General features: G+C 38.8%; 1 protein-coding gene across 3 annotated transcripts; it reads left to right on the top strand.

The window, feature by feature from the left end:
• The first annotated feature begins 197 nt into the window (after positions 1–197).
• stambpl1 (STAM binding protein-like 1) lies at positions 198–16297 on the top strand. Of its 3 annotated transcripts, XM_079596133.1 has the most exons (12): positions 267–570; positions 1613–1653; positions 2478–2584; positions 3468–3685; positions 3902–3977; positions 4871–4966; positions 5081–5390; positions 10972–11096; positions 11682–11819; positions 13067–13179; positions 14758–14857; positions 14989–16297. In XM_079596133.1, the coding sequence occupies exons 3-12, from the start codon at positions 2555–2557 to the stop codon at positions 15043–15045; spliced, it is 1263 nt and encodes a 420-aa protein (XP_079452259.1). In that variant the 5' UTR covers positions 267–570; positions 1613–1653; positions 2478–2554; the 3' UTR covers positions 15046–16297. The 3 variants fall into 3 exon arrangements, with proteins under 3 accessions (XP_079452260.1, XP_079452258.1, XP_079452259.1); XM_079596132.1 differs by lacking the exon at positions 1613–1653 and having other exon boundaries at positions 201–570; XM_079596134.1 differs by lacking the exons at positions 1613–1653; positions 2478–2584 and having other exon boundaries at positions 198–570; positions 14989–16290.
• Positions 16298–16675: the final 378 nt, after the last annotated feature.

The following is a 16675-nucleotide window of genomic DNA, read 5'->3' on the forward strand; positions in this document are numbered from 1 at the left end:
ATAGAATGTAAATTAATGATCGTGGACTCCATAATCGCGCAATGCTTGATAATAATAAAATGAATAATGGTAGCCTGTCAGCTGTAAATAAATGACTGATATGCATCGAATACATTCGTCCAGTCATTCCCACCCCTATCTGTCACATTTGCTTCTCATAGTGAACTAGATATATCGTTTTGGGCAATAGGAAGGATCTCGAGAAACCGGATGTTGTCTCGATAGGGCTCGTGAGGTTTTGAAACGCAGCCATTCACAGCACAGCTGCTTCAGCGGCATTTATCTGACTCACACACACACACTCACAGAGCTCCGGGCGAACCATCTGACATCGAAGGGTTATTCGCTCAGAAAGACAGCAATCAGCCATTTTAGTCCTGCGCGTATATGCCAAAAAGAACAAAGCTTTCATGAGGCACAAAGGCAAAAGACCGAGAGTTTTAGACAATAATAAAAACCTGCTCTTTTATTTACGCGAGTTGACTGTTTTCGCGCTGAATTCTAGCATGTGCCACATGTGACGATTATAGGAATGTGGAGCATGGGATCACAACAGCCATTCACCTGCAGGTGAGGATTTTATTGTATTTAGTTATACATTATTTGTTGATGCTACTAAATTAGACATATGATTATTACTGTTTTGAGTAATATTACTGTTTAAATTAAATTGTTGCAATCTTGTCAGTTTGGAAAAATATCATTGACAAAATCAATGTCATTCGTAGCTATATTTGATATGCTTGATTAGCCTATAGTTCGATTGTTTTGTCATCTTAACATTATTGATTTTGTCTTGGAGGAGCTCCAGGTTTGAGCACATTAGATGTTGATCATATAAAAATGCATTTGTATCAGAACTTTTTAGTGATGGAGAAAAGCAAAGTTACATAGTTAAAGACAAGTCGTGATTTAGAGGATATTAAAAAGTAATAAAGTAATAAAATAAAGTTACGTTAGTGTAATACGTTTACATACAGTTCTCACTGTGTACATGGTGTATCTAATAACAAATACACAACAGCCTAACTTATTCATATAACGTTACTGGTCAGGGATGAGTTATTCATGAACTTTGACATCATACATTTCAGGCATAGTATAACTGATAGCTAGACAAAGAACACAAATAGTTGTCATGTTTATATTCTAATAGTCAAATATTGTATGCGTTGATGTGAGACATAGTAATTGTATTTTAATACCTAATCCAAACATGTTTGCAGATGTAGACATGTGGTTTTAATTAATTTACTTTGCTCTTAAAATATGTTGAAGAACTGCTCATCCCTCCTTCAATGCTTCTGTTTTAACCATATAATGTCTGTTTAGACTTCCACAAAACACATTCATTTTTCTATTCTTAAAACCCTAAATCTTATCTCAAAGGGATAGTTCATCCAAAAATGTAAATGTTGTCATCATTTACTCACCCTCATGTTGTTCCAAACCTGTATGAGTTTCTATCTTCTGTTGAACACAAAAGAAGATATTTAGAAGAATGTTGGGAACCAGACTTCCATAGTATTTTTTTCCTCTTCAATTGAAGTCAATAGCTTCCGTCAACTGTTTTGCCAACATTCTTCATAATATCTTCTTTTGTGTTTTATAGAAGGAAGAAACTCATACAGGTTTGGAACAACTTGAGGATGAGTAAGTGATGACGACATTGTCATTTTTATTTGAACAATCCCTAAAATCCCTTTGCTAGTATTGTTAAAGACATGAGCATCCAGACAATTGCTGATTCATTATGGAATACTGAATGTTTTATTTGATGAGCAAATGTGAAATTGCTCTTTAATAAGGTTACAAAAAAAATGTGAACATTATACACCTTATATATTATGTTCAAATGATCTAGCTAATCAAATGCAAATTTGCATTATACAAGGCCCTGATTAACAGAGATTGCTCAAGTGTTAAATCGGTCACATCTCTTGCGCTCTAATTTTAACAGTGCATTCTAGTTTAAGTTTCCATGGTAGCATTAATCTGAATATTTTCTTCTGTGGACTTTACCTTTTCCATTTGTTAATTTGCAAATGGATGGCATTGTGACTGCACTCTCAGCTTTCAAAGTGTGTTGGAGAGAGAATCTGTCCAATCTACCTATCTTTGTGCTAAGTGAAAAAGCACACCAAGGATTTTTTTTCGCAGCTGAAGATATCCATGAGTCACCATATTTTGCTGCATGGTAACAAGCTGTCATAGCAACTGTAGCACAGATTCTGGAACGAATAACCGTGTTATTTGGACCGGGACGCTGAATTATATTCGATAATCCCCATGGAAATGCACAGGGCACGGTAACCGTGTTAATAGATTAGGAAGAATAAGCTAGGAATTCTAAGGCATGGAGTTGTAGCCAAATCCAGTGTTGAGTAACTGAAAACAAAAAGACTCAGGCGGTATCGACCCAGTGGCCTCTTAATAGCACTGCTGTGATGCCAGATATGATGTTTCTTGCTCCTCAGCTTGGAATCATCTTGGGAGATGACAGATGGATGCATAGGGAAGATCGAAGCCTGCAAAGCAACGTCGTAAACTCACCATGGACCAGGGCTTCAGTTTCAGCACACTGGTGAGTGGCGTTGAGGGAGGGAGGGTGGTGGGGGACAGCTGATATCACTCGGAGGTGGGTCGCAGGGACAGAATGGCTTCCTCTGACTCACTCCCATTAGTATTCCCATTGCAGCTGCTCCGTCATTCAGATCCCTCCATCCTGGAGTGGGCGAGAGGGAAGAGCGGATGTAGCCCCCTTCACACTTCGCTTCCCCTCTTCGTGAATGCGTGATCAAAATAGTCTTCTTATTCTGGCCACCCAGAATCCCCAGAGACTTTTAATTTGGTGTACTGCATACTGTTCAAAAGTCAAGCAAGCTGTCATGTCCAGCAAGTCTGTAACAGCTTGGCAGGCTTGTTGGTGTCCATTGGTGTCCTGCTGCATGTTGATTAGACGCCCACTCTTTCCAGTGACCCTAAAACAGAGGCTCTGTTTAGTCATTAGTATGGGAGCTGGAAGCGAACTCCGCGTGGGCGCTGCCGTGTGTTCCGGTTCGCACTAGCTGGGTGATGAACAGAGCTTATGTTGTGTGTGTCGGAGCCCTGTGATGTCTTTGGGACCAAATTCCCTGTGTCGCTGGCGTACTGGGACAGATGCTGGTTCAGTTTGTCTATCTAGAGCAATTTTACTTGGCAGAGCTATAAAGTGGCTCACCAGATTGACACTTTCTAAAAAGATGAGCAGGACACAAAATAATCCTAAAAAGTATTGAAATTAGAGGGCTAAATTGTCCCAAAAAAAAACATCACTATATGTCTCCATCAGCAATAGTAGGCTTTCGTTGCTGATAAAAAACGTAACATAAAAACGCTTGTCCATTACATCACCGTGGTCTCATGGTTCGCAGAGGGTTCCTCAAGACTTGTGTTATTATGGTTTTTGTTGTCCTCTCCGTTTGCAGAAGAAGTTAGCGGCCGAGCCGGATCACACTGACGTCACTCTGCCGGCAGTGGAGCGTGTACGGGCCCTCAGTAAAATGGGCTATAACATTGAAATAAATGAAGACATCGCCCCGAGACGCTACTTTCGCTCTGGTGTGGAGATGGAGCGTATGGCAGCTGTTTATCTAGAGGAGGGCAGTCTGGAGAATGCCTTTGTCCTCTACAATAAGTTCATCACGTATGTTTTTATTTAATATAATTTATTTGATTTAGTTTCCATCAATTCATTTTCAAAATCGATTTTCCGATGTAGGGTTACAGCCTTTTTTTTTTGCCTTTTTTTTTGTCTTGTGTCTTTAATTTAATTTTTCCACATATCTTCTGCCATAATATGCATTGTGTAATTCACGGCCATCAATCCTCAGCTCTATTTTCCTATTTCACTCCTGTGCAGTTTATTTGTTGAGAAACTCCCCAGTCACAGGGACTATCAGCAGTGCAACGTCCCTGAGAAGCAAGTGATAATGAAGGTAAGCCCTTGGCATGTTACTCACAGGAACTGATGGAGCCCTGTGGCGCTCAGCCCACTATAAATCTGATTAGCATCATGCTCAATTACCTTGGCCCTGTCAGGCTCCCAGCTGCTCACATGGTGGGTTTGCCCTCTGTAGGCACATGTTCTGCTTTCATTTCAACATGTTGACATGAAAATGACTTCAGTCAAAAGGTTGTTCCTTGTCACCTGATGTTTCAAATTTCGACAAATTTCTGATTTAAGTATTTTTTATTACTTTATGGATGTTAAAATGCATTTTGTCTCTGTCGTTTTGTGCCTGATGGACCTCTTATGTTCATTTATCAGTTCACTGGGATATTTAAATACTCCATCCATGAAATGGCTTGACGAACAATTGTCTTCCTATTGAAAAAGGATGTTAAAACATGGGACATATCTAGGAACTTGTTTCAATACCCTGATGTTTACGTCAAAACCATTAACCATGATAATCTACTTGCGATTGCTACTGTAGTCTGTTGCTAGTGGTATTGCTAAAAAGTCTTTTATTGAACCAAAATCTTTAGTGCAACATGAGTCATCAATGTTTTTGGTTTGTAGAAAATTTGTCTAAATTTAGCTAAGTATCTGCAAAAGAGTTGTTTTGTCCACTAGCATATAAATAGCTTAAATTGTAGCCGACAGTGACTAAAAGCCACACACATTTTAGGTCTTTAACCTAATGATCAAATGTTTCGTGATGGTCCTTAAATACAAAAAAGATGAGTAGTTAGTGTGTGTCTCTATTCCTAGCTTTAGAAAAATCATTATGTCCCTGAAAGCTTTAGCTGGCACATATTGATCTGGTTCTCGCTGTCTGTAACACAACCCCTAATGTTTGTTCCATTATCTGTTCATTATGTTCAGAAATTACAGGAGGTTGCTTTTCCACGAAAGGACCAATTGAAGAGACTTCTCCATGAGAAATACAGCAAAGAACACAGTGAATATCTGAAGAGTCAGGTACATTAGACTGAGCACTTTTATCACAGCCGATTAAACGCCTGTTAATCAAATTTCAGATTCACTTCGTTGTCGTGAATATCAGTCATAATGTGTTTGTGGATATTTGTGCAGACTCAAGCCATGGCTGTTGATACGTGTGGTGAACGGTTGCAGAAGATGTCTTTGATGGAGGAGGAACGGCAACGTGTGGCACAGCTCAGGAAGATGCAAATCGAGTCCGAACAGTTTCGCTTCTTCGAGGATCAACTGCGTAGACAGGAGATGGCCAGTCGCAGGGATGAGGCTGTCCCCAAAGTGCCTGAACAAACCGACGGGTCCTGCTTATCCCAGACCCCGAGAAACCATGTACGCCTTGACCCCAATCGTAACAAACCAGCGGCCCCCATCCCCAAACCAGCAGCCACCTTAGCAGCTGTACAGAGTGAGTGCCCTCATTTAGCTCGTATTTGCTTATTCATTTTGTGATTTTATTACACAGCTCTCTTTAGTCAGTTGTGGGATTGTTTTTAATGGATTGTCTGTTAAACTGCATATTTGACCACTGCTCTGTTTATGTTCTCATATAATCAATTAATGTTCATTTATTTACACGTTTGTGGTCAGCATGATTTTTTTTTTCTTTTATGGTTTTGAAATCTCTCAAGGCTACATTTATTTGATCAAAAATACAGTAAACATTAATCTGAAATATTATTGCAATGTAAAAAATTTAATGCAATGTAATATTTGAATATGATTAGTTTATCAGAGTGTCTATTTACACCAAGTGCAAATAGTCTGCCTTGTTGGTAGAAGCTATTTACAGTAATTCCACCCACCAATGTTTGGTTTGGCTAGACAGAAGTACAAAAAACACCAGTAATTCGTCCACCTCAGTGGCGTAGGGTGTAAGGTGCGACGTAGATCATTTTGACGTGAGTTCGAAACCAGAGTTCGAATCCGCCTTTTGCCGAACTCGTTCTGCTTCCTTTTTCCCCATCACATATCAGATTGGAAAGGCATTTATTTTCAATAAATATGAAGAAAATATGTGAAAACTGGAATTAAGTGCTAAAGGTTATTTAATAATAAAGTGTTTATCGGGTAGGGGTAGGTGTAGGTGTAGGGAGGGCTTTATTGTCATAGTGTGCCATTTACATATCATTTACACTCTATGTTATTATCTAACTACTATTTACACTTGTTGCAAAGAAAATACTGCTCTCTCTCTATCTTTATTTTCACGTAGTGTAAATAGCATATCACTAAGAATAGAATACTATTTTTACATGGTGTAAATAGAAGCTATTGCTATTTTCACTTGGGGTGTATTCACACCTGCCTTGTTTGGTTCGATTGAATCGAACTCAAGTTTTTCAAATGTCGCCCTTTGGTGCGGATCTTTTGGGCAGGCGTGAATACAGCAATCGCACTCGGGTGCGGACCAAACAACCGAACCGAGACCCAGCTGAAGAGGTGGTCTCGGTACGGTTCCAAACGAACTCTGGTACGGTTCGTTTACGGTGTGAACATGAACCGACCCAATTGCAGAAAGCACTGCACCTTTTTTGACAGGGTCAGATTTTTCCTATGTAATTTGGGGTGATAAAATGCCTATACGTACGTAGTGGTGCAACGGATCGCAGTTGATCTGTGATACGGACCAGCTGCCCCACTGTTCGGCACGCATGTCATTCGCAGAATAACTACAAAATTTAACCCTTGTGCATTGTTCAAATTCCCATCCTTTCGTTATGTTCGTGGCTGAAAACAGCCACTACTTTAAACTGCTGTAAAAATTGATCAGATAAATATTTTTTGCCATTTTTTTTGCATAAATCTATTAATCAACATCAGTCCTGTTCAAAACTACTAAATGTTTTAAAAAAAATCAAGATTTTAACTCTTTAATTGCCAAATTCATAAATTATGTCACTGATTTGGGAGGGGAAAAAACACAAAATTACTCATTTTCAATATAAAATGTGATTGTGGACTGGATTTTTTTTTACCTTTTATCACAGTCTTGGACATGTCAAAGATTAGAAACAACATTGGTTTTGATGCATTGTTAGTTTTTGTGCAGCATCAGATTTTTACTTTTTCTCCCTCATTTACTGTTCGTGGCTGTTTTTGCCCCATTGACTTCCATTATAACCACATTTTTTGATTGCAAAGCCATGACACCATAAAATCATGCATTTTTGATTGTTGGTGGTTTTCCCTGTTGGGAAGAGGTAACATTTGTAATTTTTACTGTTGATAACCAGGTGGCACCATTAACCCTTTAGATAGGCCTGTGCAAAAAAAAGCTTAGTTTCTGGCTTTTACATGGAGTTATATGGAGTATAATAGCATAATAAAGTGTGTGTGTGTGTGTGTGTGTGTGTGTGTGTGTGTGTGTGAGAGAGAGAGAACTCACCTTGATGCGTCTGAGAAAATCAAAATATGCACCTCAGAACTACATGGAGTAAACAAAAACAAAGTAAGTGTATTTATGCATCTGCCTTTTGATAATGAGAAATGCAGACTAAACAAAAACAAAGCAAGTGGATTTGAACACTTGCATGCAAGCCTGCTGGTCATTTGATGGTGAGAAGAGCAGGCAACATGAGAAAAGGCTTGACTTGTAGTGAAGTTTTAGAGATGATCATGCAGCCCGACCCCTCCAGCGAGCTGCAGGATGTATTGTCTTCTCCCTCTGACACCACAGACTCAGGAGAGGCAGATCCTGATTTGGATGTGGCACCCTCATCATCCTCTCTAGCTTCCACTGAAGGCGAGGAGGATTCGGAGGATCCTGGGTCTGGGTGGATTGGGAGAAACGGCGAAGTGTGGTTTTCCACCAACGCGGAGACAACTCCCTTTCTTCAGCCTGCCAGAGGCGTGACTTCATGGCCGACGCGCTATGCCATCGCAAGGGTCCATAACATCGATTCTGTGTTCAATCTGTTTTTTACGGGCGCCGCACAATGAGAAACTGGACCGGGGTGGACTCCACAGATCTCCGTGCATACATGGGGCTACTGATTTTGGCCGGCGTCTACAGGTCCAGAGGGGAGTCCACACGTTGCCTGTGGGATGATCGCAGTGGTCGTGCGATTTTTAGAGCCACCATGTCCCTCTCAAGATTCAAGAAATCAGCAGAGCTCTGCGTTTTGGAGGTTGGTCATGCTGACAATGAGGTCAATCATCTCGTCGGCCCTGGAGTCACGCCTCTGGCAGGCTGAAGAAAGGGAGTTGTCTCCGCGTTGGTGGAAAACCACACTTCGCCGTTTCTCCCAATCCACCCAGACCCAGGATCCTCCGAATCCTCCTCGCCTTCAGTGGAAGCTAGAGAGGATGATGAGGGTGCCACATCCAAATCAGGATCTGCCTCTCCTGAGTCTGTGGTGTCAGAGGGAGAAGACAATACATCCTGCTGCTCGCTGGACGGGTCAGGCTGCAGAATCATCTCTAAAACTTCACTACAAGTCAAGCCCTTTCTCATGTTGCTTGCTGCTCTTCTCACCATCAAATGACCAGCAGGCTTGCATGCAAGTGTTCAAATCCACTTGCTTTGTTTTTGTTTAGTCTGCATTTCTCATTATCAAAAGGCAGATGCATAAATACACTTACTTTGTTTTTGTTTACTCCATGTAGTTCTGAGGTGCATATTTTGATTTTCTCAGACGCATCAAGGTGAGTTCTCTCTCTCACACACACACACACACACACACACACACACACACACACACACACACACACACACACACACACACACACACACACACACACACACACTTTATTATGCTATTATACTCCATATAACTCCATGTAAAAGCCAGAAACTAAGCTTTTTTTTGCACAGGCCTATCTAAAGGGTTAATGGTGCCACCTGGTTATCAACAGTAAAAATTACAAATTTTACCTCTTCCCAACAGGGAAAACCACCAACAATCAAAAATGCATGATTTTATGGTGTCATGGCTTTGCAATCAAAAAATGTGGTTATAATGGAAGTCAATGGGGCAAAAACAGCCACGAACAGTAAATGAGGGAGAAAAAGTTAAAATCTGATGCTGCACAAAAACTAACAATGCATCAAAACCAATGTTGTTTCTAATCTTTGACATGTCCAAGACTGTGATAAAAGGTAAAAAAAAATCCAGTCCACAATCACATTTTATATTGAAAATAAGTAATTTTGTGTTTTTTCCCCTCCCAAATCAGTGTCATAATTTATGAATTTGGCAATTAAAGAGTTAAAATCTTGATTTTTTTAAAAACATTTAGTAGTTTTGAACAGGACTGATGTTGATTAATAGATTTATGAAAAAAAATGGCAAAAAAATATTTATCTGATCAATTTTTACAGCAGTTTAAAGTAGTGGCTGTTTTCAGCCACGAACATAACGAAAGGGTAGTGAATTTGCCCAGAGTGTACTGTTAAGTTTTTGAAAATTTTCAAAGCATTTTCCTAAAATATGTGTAAAAATAAGCTTTGTCACCAAAAATCATTCCATTTGCTGAAACACGGAAAAAGTTATGGCCAAAATAAGACTCAAAAATACCCCATAGTGGCTGAAAACAGCCCCAACAGCACATAAGGGTTAACCATCATAGACTGAAAGTTATCATTTGGATGGGTTTTGTCTTGCCAATTTACACATTCAAACAAGTTTAAACGCAGAAGAAGGGGCGAAAATCGGGACTCGCGCGTTATCCGTGACCACAACCGCACGCAGAGAGAGGCGCGTTATAGCACTCGAACACCGAATTGATTCCTCTTTTGCTTTTCCTTAAGATGAACTCGTCTTAAATGCTCTGCAAGTATTCTCTCGGTTTTGTCATAGTTGAAAAATAAACCAGTTGTTTGTAATTTTTTTCTCGGTCTGAGAAGAAACCCAATATTCCTACTGTTGTCTGTGTCAATGTTAATAAAACAACTAAATACAGCTTGAACAAAGATGAAACTATATATTTAATTTCAACATTTTACATTTTACAATTAATAGCTTAATTATTAATTTCTGTACCGGAATTAGACTTTGTAACTTTGATATTTCATATTCACCTCTGCTTGTAATTTGTGTATTTGTTCTTAATTTATTACTGACTGTTCACTTGTTTTGAATAATGTTAGAACTTTATCAGTGAAGAGCATGCTTTCTCCGCCAGAACCGTCTTACAGCACATCGTCTTCGCAAAATCTTAATTACTACATCGAATAGATGACATTGTGTTATATGATGCTTATAAGTTTCTTCATATTGCGTTAGTAGCTGATAACACCAAATCAGTAAAAGAATAAAAATTGCACTACGAAAGATCTCCATAAATTGCCTGTTTTTGTACTTCCTGCTTTTCCCTGCTTGAGATTGTCTGTCCAATGAATGGATGACTTTAGCACACATGTGGTTTTGTTTACAAATTTTGGTTCACTTGCAAAAAGGCCAGTGTGAAAGCGAACCGTACCAAACAAAAAAAATCAACATTGTATTTGGTCCGGACCAAAGCAAGTGAACTAGCGGACTTTCCTGTTGTGAATACACCCTTCGTGTAAATAGAAGCTGCCTTAATTTATTCTTGTGATGGCAAAAATAATTTTTCAGAAGCCAAGCCATTCTTCACTCCTCCATGTCACATGATCCTTCAAGTCTTGCTCTAATATGCTGATTTGGTGCTTAATATTTTTGGGAAAACTGTGATCTCCAAGACCACAACCTTTTTAAATGTATACATAATGTTTAAAAGAACAGCATTTATTTTGAAATGCAAGTCTTTTGTATAAATATATTTTTCTGACACTTTTGATCCGTTGTATGCATCCTTGCTTAAAACTATTAAAAATAAGAAAACTTGCTGAGCCCGACATTTTAAACGGTGTATTCATTCATCAACAAACATGATAATGTGCAATCAGACAGTCATTAATGCAAAATAAACCCCTTCAGGATGATACAAATTTTGTCTCACTGAACATGATTAAACGCTTGTGTTATTAGCAGTGCTAGACTGAGTTTGTTCCTGTGTGTTTCTAGGTCAGCGTGTGGAAGGTCTGAGGCGGGTTTTAATCCCACGAGACCTGACTTACAGGTTCCTTTTGCTGGCTGACAGCAACACGGCGAGAGGAATTGAGACATGTGGCGTTCTCTGTGGAAAACTGGTAAGGCCTCAACTGAACCTCCTCTCTGTAGGTGTGAGATTCTTTTGTTCCTTCAGTGACGAAAGCTGAATTTCCTGAATCATAATGATCCTTCCCTGGAAGTGAGCGTGAATAAGATTTGATGAGTGTTAAGTCAATTATGAATATTTTTTGCATACAGTCTTTCTCGTTCACTTTGAAAATGGGAGCTTAGGTGTTGCACAATCTTTGTAAATACTAGGTGTGGATGTGGACTTCCTCATACGTTCACCACACGCAATACTCTCACTATTCATGGGCTTTACAGTATTTCAGTTTCTTATTTACCAGCCACTTGCAATCCATCTACTGTATGCTACAGTGACTGGCTTCGACCCTATTTTGTCTAAAGTTTATCCTCTTTTTACACTTTTATCTCTTACTTTTCACCTCTCTTTCAATCCAAAAATCTTCTATGTGAATCTGCTGCTCAGCTCCCGTAGAGAATGAATTGTTCACCTCATTCAACTTGTGTCAGAGGACACGCTATAATTGTGGGATGCTGTGTCGGCCTGATATGCAGTGTGTTAATAGACAAACTGAAATCTGTGTTTTGTTGTCCCGCAGACGCACAATGAGTTTGTGCTGACCCATGTGATTGTCCCCAAGCAGTCCGCCGGTCCTGACTACTGTGACATGGAGAACGTGGAAGAGCTGTTCAGTTTCCAGGACCATCATAACCTCCTGACCCTGGGCTGGATCCATGTGAGTGTCTCTCGTTTTGTGGCTCTCGCTTATTGTCATGCAGGTGAAAATCTTGCTGTCAGACCCACACAGAATCTGAACCTGCAGAAAGCGCCACAGGTTTCCACAGAATTTAGTAGCCATCATATTTTGGACGATTTTATTATATAGCAATACGAGCACAACCTCCATTTATCTATTTACTCTAACACTTTTTTGTTTTGTTTTGTTTGTTTAATCCAATTATGCAGTTCCCTATCACCCGCTCACGTCGACGTTACGTCTCCCGTTCCCTCCTTCAGAGGGTTACATTAGTAACCGAGACGATTTCTCTCATGAAAATGGTAAAAAAAAAATCTGCAGATTTTGTATGGGCCTGGTCATTTCTAATAAAACATTACAGAGCTATACGCTTTTTAGGCTGTCTTTGGTAGTACAAAGTTTGCAACTTGACGTTTGCGTCTTTTTTTACGTACGTCACAGTGCGCGCTTCACCAGAGAGTCGGAGAGGGTGAGTCGCTTGGGAGAAGAGAGCGGGCATATTCGAGCAAAATGGGAAGTGCAGATTTAACTCTCAATGGCTCGAAAATGACTGGTTTCGGAGATAGGTGGCAACAGTGACGGCAATGAAGCCAAGTGCATTTTAAGCCGCAAGACGTTTAAAGCGGGTACTATGGGAATGAGGGCGAATTACAAATCTCTTTTTTTCTAACAGACTTTCATCAGTTTTTTTCTTTAAACTAGTGATTTCCCGGAGATTTGAGATTTAGCGTTCTCCATGTCAACCTTTCTTGATGTTCATGTGACAACTAAGCTATGCCACTCCCACACCATACGCACGTCAAAGTAGACGGAGCAACTTTTCTCTGTTTACGGATATGGCGAGGCACACACAGGCGAGTGATAGATGTATGCAATTCCCAGAGAAAATCATCCAGTCTGTCCTTAAATATAAACACTTGTAGGCTTACCATTGTGAATCAGGATAAGACAAAAACACGTTTTGGAAGGATAGATGTATTGACTCATTATTTAAATCATTAATTTTGAGTACAAAAGTTACATCCAAAGATCACCCGCAGAACTTTGCACTCCCATCTCTGCTTTTATGGGATTGCAATCTCACGCTAATTTGCCCTGTTTAGTAAATCTGGCCCATAAGTCACCTGCTGTTCATTTTGCATGGTGAATTCATATATGGCTGCATGAGAATAAGGAGAATAATTCTAAATGGTGTTTATATGAATATTTACATGTTTAACTCCCAGACACACCCGACACAGACGGCCTTCCTCTCCAGCGTGGATCTACACACACACAGCTCTTATCAGCTCATGCTACCTGAGGCCATCGCTATTGTTTGCGCACCTAAACATAATGAGTGAGTATAACACTCACAAAACTCCCACACCCTGCATTGTGTTCACACAACCTCAAGGCTTTTTCCATCCACTGCCTATAAAGCTCTACTGCAAATCAATGCCATTTAATGTGTTTTTTAACAATAGATTTTTGATTTTTTGAAAAGTGATACATTTAAACCTCCATGAATCATTTCAGTACTCTTGTCGTTAAAGACCAACATTTATTCAAAGCAAATAAATTCAATTAATTCCTCCCGTTAGACTCATTGAACTGCACCATGCAAATATATCCTATATATTGTTTGTCTTCTGCAGTAAAATTGGATGCAGTAACATTTTTAATGTCCAGATTGCTGCAATGTAAAGAAGAAATTAGATGATAGATAGATAGATAGATAGATAGATAGATAGATAGATAGATAGATAGATAGATAGATAGATAGATAGATATACATATGCATACTACAAAATAAAATGTATAATTTAAATATGAATTTCGTTTATACATTTTTCATGTATATTTTAGACTGCCCAGCCAAAAGAAAGTTGCTGTTTGGATTCAAATAGGCAAATGCTTAAAGGAGAACTCCGGTCAATTTTAACATTGAGCTCATTTTTTAGTAAATTTGGAGTGCTGTCAATACAGAGAACAACGCCAAAAATCGGTGTTGCCTACACCGTTATCCTCTTTTTAAAATTTGCACCCTGTTGACTTCAATGGGGCATGTTTTAAACCGGCTTTTAGCCTCTTAACATCCTTGATGTGTCACTACAAGTGCCCAGTCATGTTAGATGATTCCTTCAGAGTGAACACGGGTGAATCTGACTGCAGTAGATGTGAAAGATATGAATAAAAAATTATGTTATATCAGCCAGCGCAAATACCTGTATTTACATCCTGTTTTCGATCAAAGTCCAAAGTAGTCGATTGTCGAGTTCACGCGCATAGGTTTAGTTACCTATGATCACACGCGTGAACTCGACAATCGACTACTTTGGACTTCGATCGAAAACAGGATGTAAATACAGGTATGATATAAATACAGACTGGCTGATATAACATCATTTTTATTCATATCTTTCACATCTACTGCAGTCAGATTCACTCGTGTTCACTCTGAAGGAATCATCTAACATGGCTGGGCACTTGTATGACACATTAAGGATGTTAAGACCACTGATCTATATAATTAGAATATATAAAGAACTGGTTAAGTTTAAAACTTGCCCCATTGAAGTCAACAGGGTGCAAATTTTAAAAAGAGGATAACACAGTGTAGGCAACACCGTTTTTTGTCGTTGTTCTCTGTATTGACAGCACTCCAAATTTACAAAAAAAAATGAGCTCAATGTTAAAATAGACCGGAGTTCTCCTTTAAGAGTCTATGATTGGATCTTAATTGCAGTAATTATTATGTTTCTAGCATGTGTGTTACAGTACATGTTTGGCAACAGTTTTAACAGTTAATTGTGTAGCTTTTAATTTCTTAAGCAACCATGTAGGATGACAAAAAAAATGTATGCACCTCTTGATGGAAGTGTTGTGATGTTGTCTGTCTGTGTATTCAGCATTGAGATATTTTTTTCTGCTTCAGCACGGGAGTGTTCCGTCTAACCAGTGCTGGAATGGGAGAAGTGGCCGGATGCAGATTGAAAGGTTTTCACCCCCACTCTAAAGACCCCCCTCTGTTCACTGTAAGAACCATTTATTTCAACTGTGAAATATGAAAATCAGCATCTGTACTGTATATGCCTTCTGTTGTGAGTGTTGACATCAAAAGTGAAACACCATTAGAGAAGTGAAAAATGGTCTTTTCTATTTGCAGATTTGCAAGCACATTGTGGTGAAAGACTCGAAAACGACAGTTCTGGATCTCAGGTGACAGATGAAGAGGGGAAATTCTTCAGTATCAGCAAAACATTGAAAATATCTATTTATATCTCTCTTTACTTGAAGGCTTTTTTGTATTTATTTATTTTACAAAAAGGTACTGTGAAACAGAATCCCTCAGCTGCACAGTTTGCTGTGAGCAGGTTTAGTGAAGCTACTGAGATGTTCCAATGGTATTTTGTGTTTTTTTTTATTTTATTTTTTTATCATGCGCTTTTTGTTTGTGGCCAGGTGTTTTCAAAAATGGTGTGGTCAGATTGTACTGTGTAGTATGATCTGACTGCTTTTTTGTTCTTTGTCCTCAAGGTGGCGTCATTTATCAAGGCATACTATGAGGCTGCTACTTTGTGAATTGTTTTCAGGAATTTTTAAAAGGAAGTTGTGTGTGTGCGCGTGTGTAATTTTGCCTTTGATATCCATTGGTATCACTTGCAGTTCTCACTTTCACTCAATATACACAAAATAAGTGAAATTTCTTTTTAAAACTAACTGAATTTTCTAGTGCAAAAAGATAATGAATTGCTATGGGAGTCATTTTTAGGCCTTACTACATATTGTATCATTTTTAGTGATCGAATGGTTAATAATTATGCTTTATAAGGCAGTAAATATTACCTTTTATAATAATGCAACACATACTTCAATTCAGGCTTTCAGTTCAGAGACCATTTCAGGCAAAAAAAAAACTTCAGCCCAGTGACGCAATATGAAGTTGGCCGGTGAGCTGACTGTTTTATTTTCCAAGTTCAGTTTATTTTCTTCAATGTGGATCTGATTACAGTGGTTTGACTTTTGAAAAGCATAAACAAGATTGGGATCTTTTAACCCACACCAAAGCTCCCATTTCAGAATACGCAAATACCTAAGGGCCTTGACTGCACTAATCTCAGGGTACCATTCCCTCATTTTAACTGCCTGATTTTTGTCTCCACTACTTTTAGGGAGGGGGGGGGGGGGGGGGGCTCTGACTTTTTCAATCTGTTAATGATTTAGTCTGAAGAGAAACGAGTCATCATAATTTTCCCAAGCAAAATGATGCATGTAGTATGATGAAATGTGGAGCAATAATTTGCCTGGATTCCTCACCAATGAGCCATAAAATATTGCTCACACACGCTTCAACATATTCTTTGTCTTTTGAACCCAATGTGCATTTGATTTTTGATCTTTTATTTTCCTGGGCAAACCGTTTACTTGTCTTTAACATTGCTAATTAAATTAAAAACAAATTAAGTCTAGCAGGCCATTTGCGTTTGTAATTTGATTGGGTGTTTAGGAGAAGAATCTTCAAGATTCTTATAATAACTAATGTGTCACAGAGTTAGCAAAATGTAATGTAAATTAACAAATAGGGAGCAGAAAATGGAATTTTGAAACATTCATTTTGAGTTTGAATTAATACATGGGCCAAACTCTATAAAGGGAAAATCATGAGATGGTAAGAATTGGATACGTTTATTGCTCAAGTGGTTATAAATAGGGTTAAAAAAGGGGTTATTTGTCATTTTCAACAAGAATTATGTGAGTCAAGCCTCTCTGGAAATTATTTTGCGTTGTAAACCGTCTTTATGCGTCCTGTAACCGGATAATAATAATAAGTAATAATTACCCTAGTAATAATA

This window comes from Phoxinus phoxinus (assembly GCF_949152265.1).
Source record: "Phoxinus phoxinus genome assembly, chromosome: 21".
Taxonomy (NCBI): domain Eukaryota; kingdom Metazoa; phylum Chordata; class Actinopteri; order Cypriniformes; family Leuciscidae; genus Phoxinus; species Phoxinus phoxinus.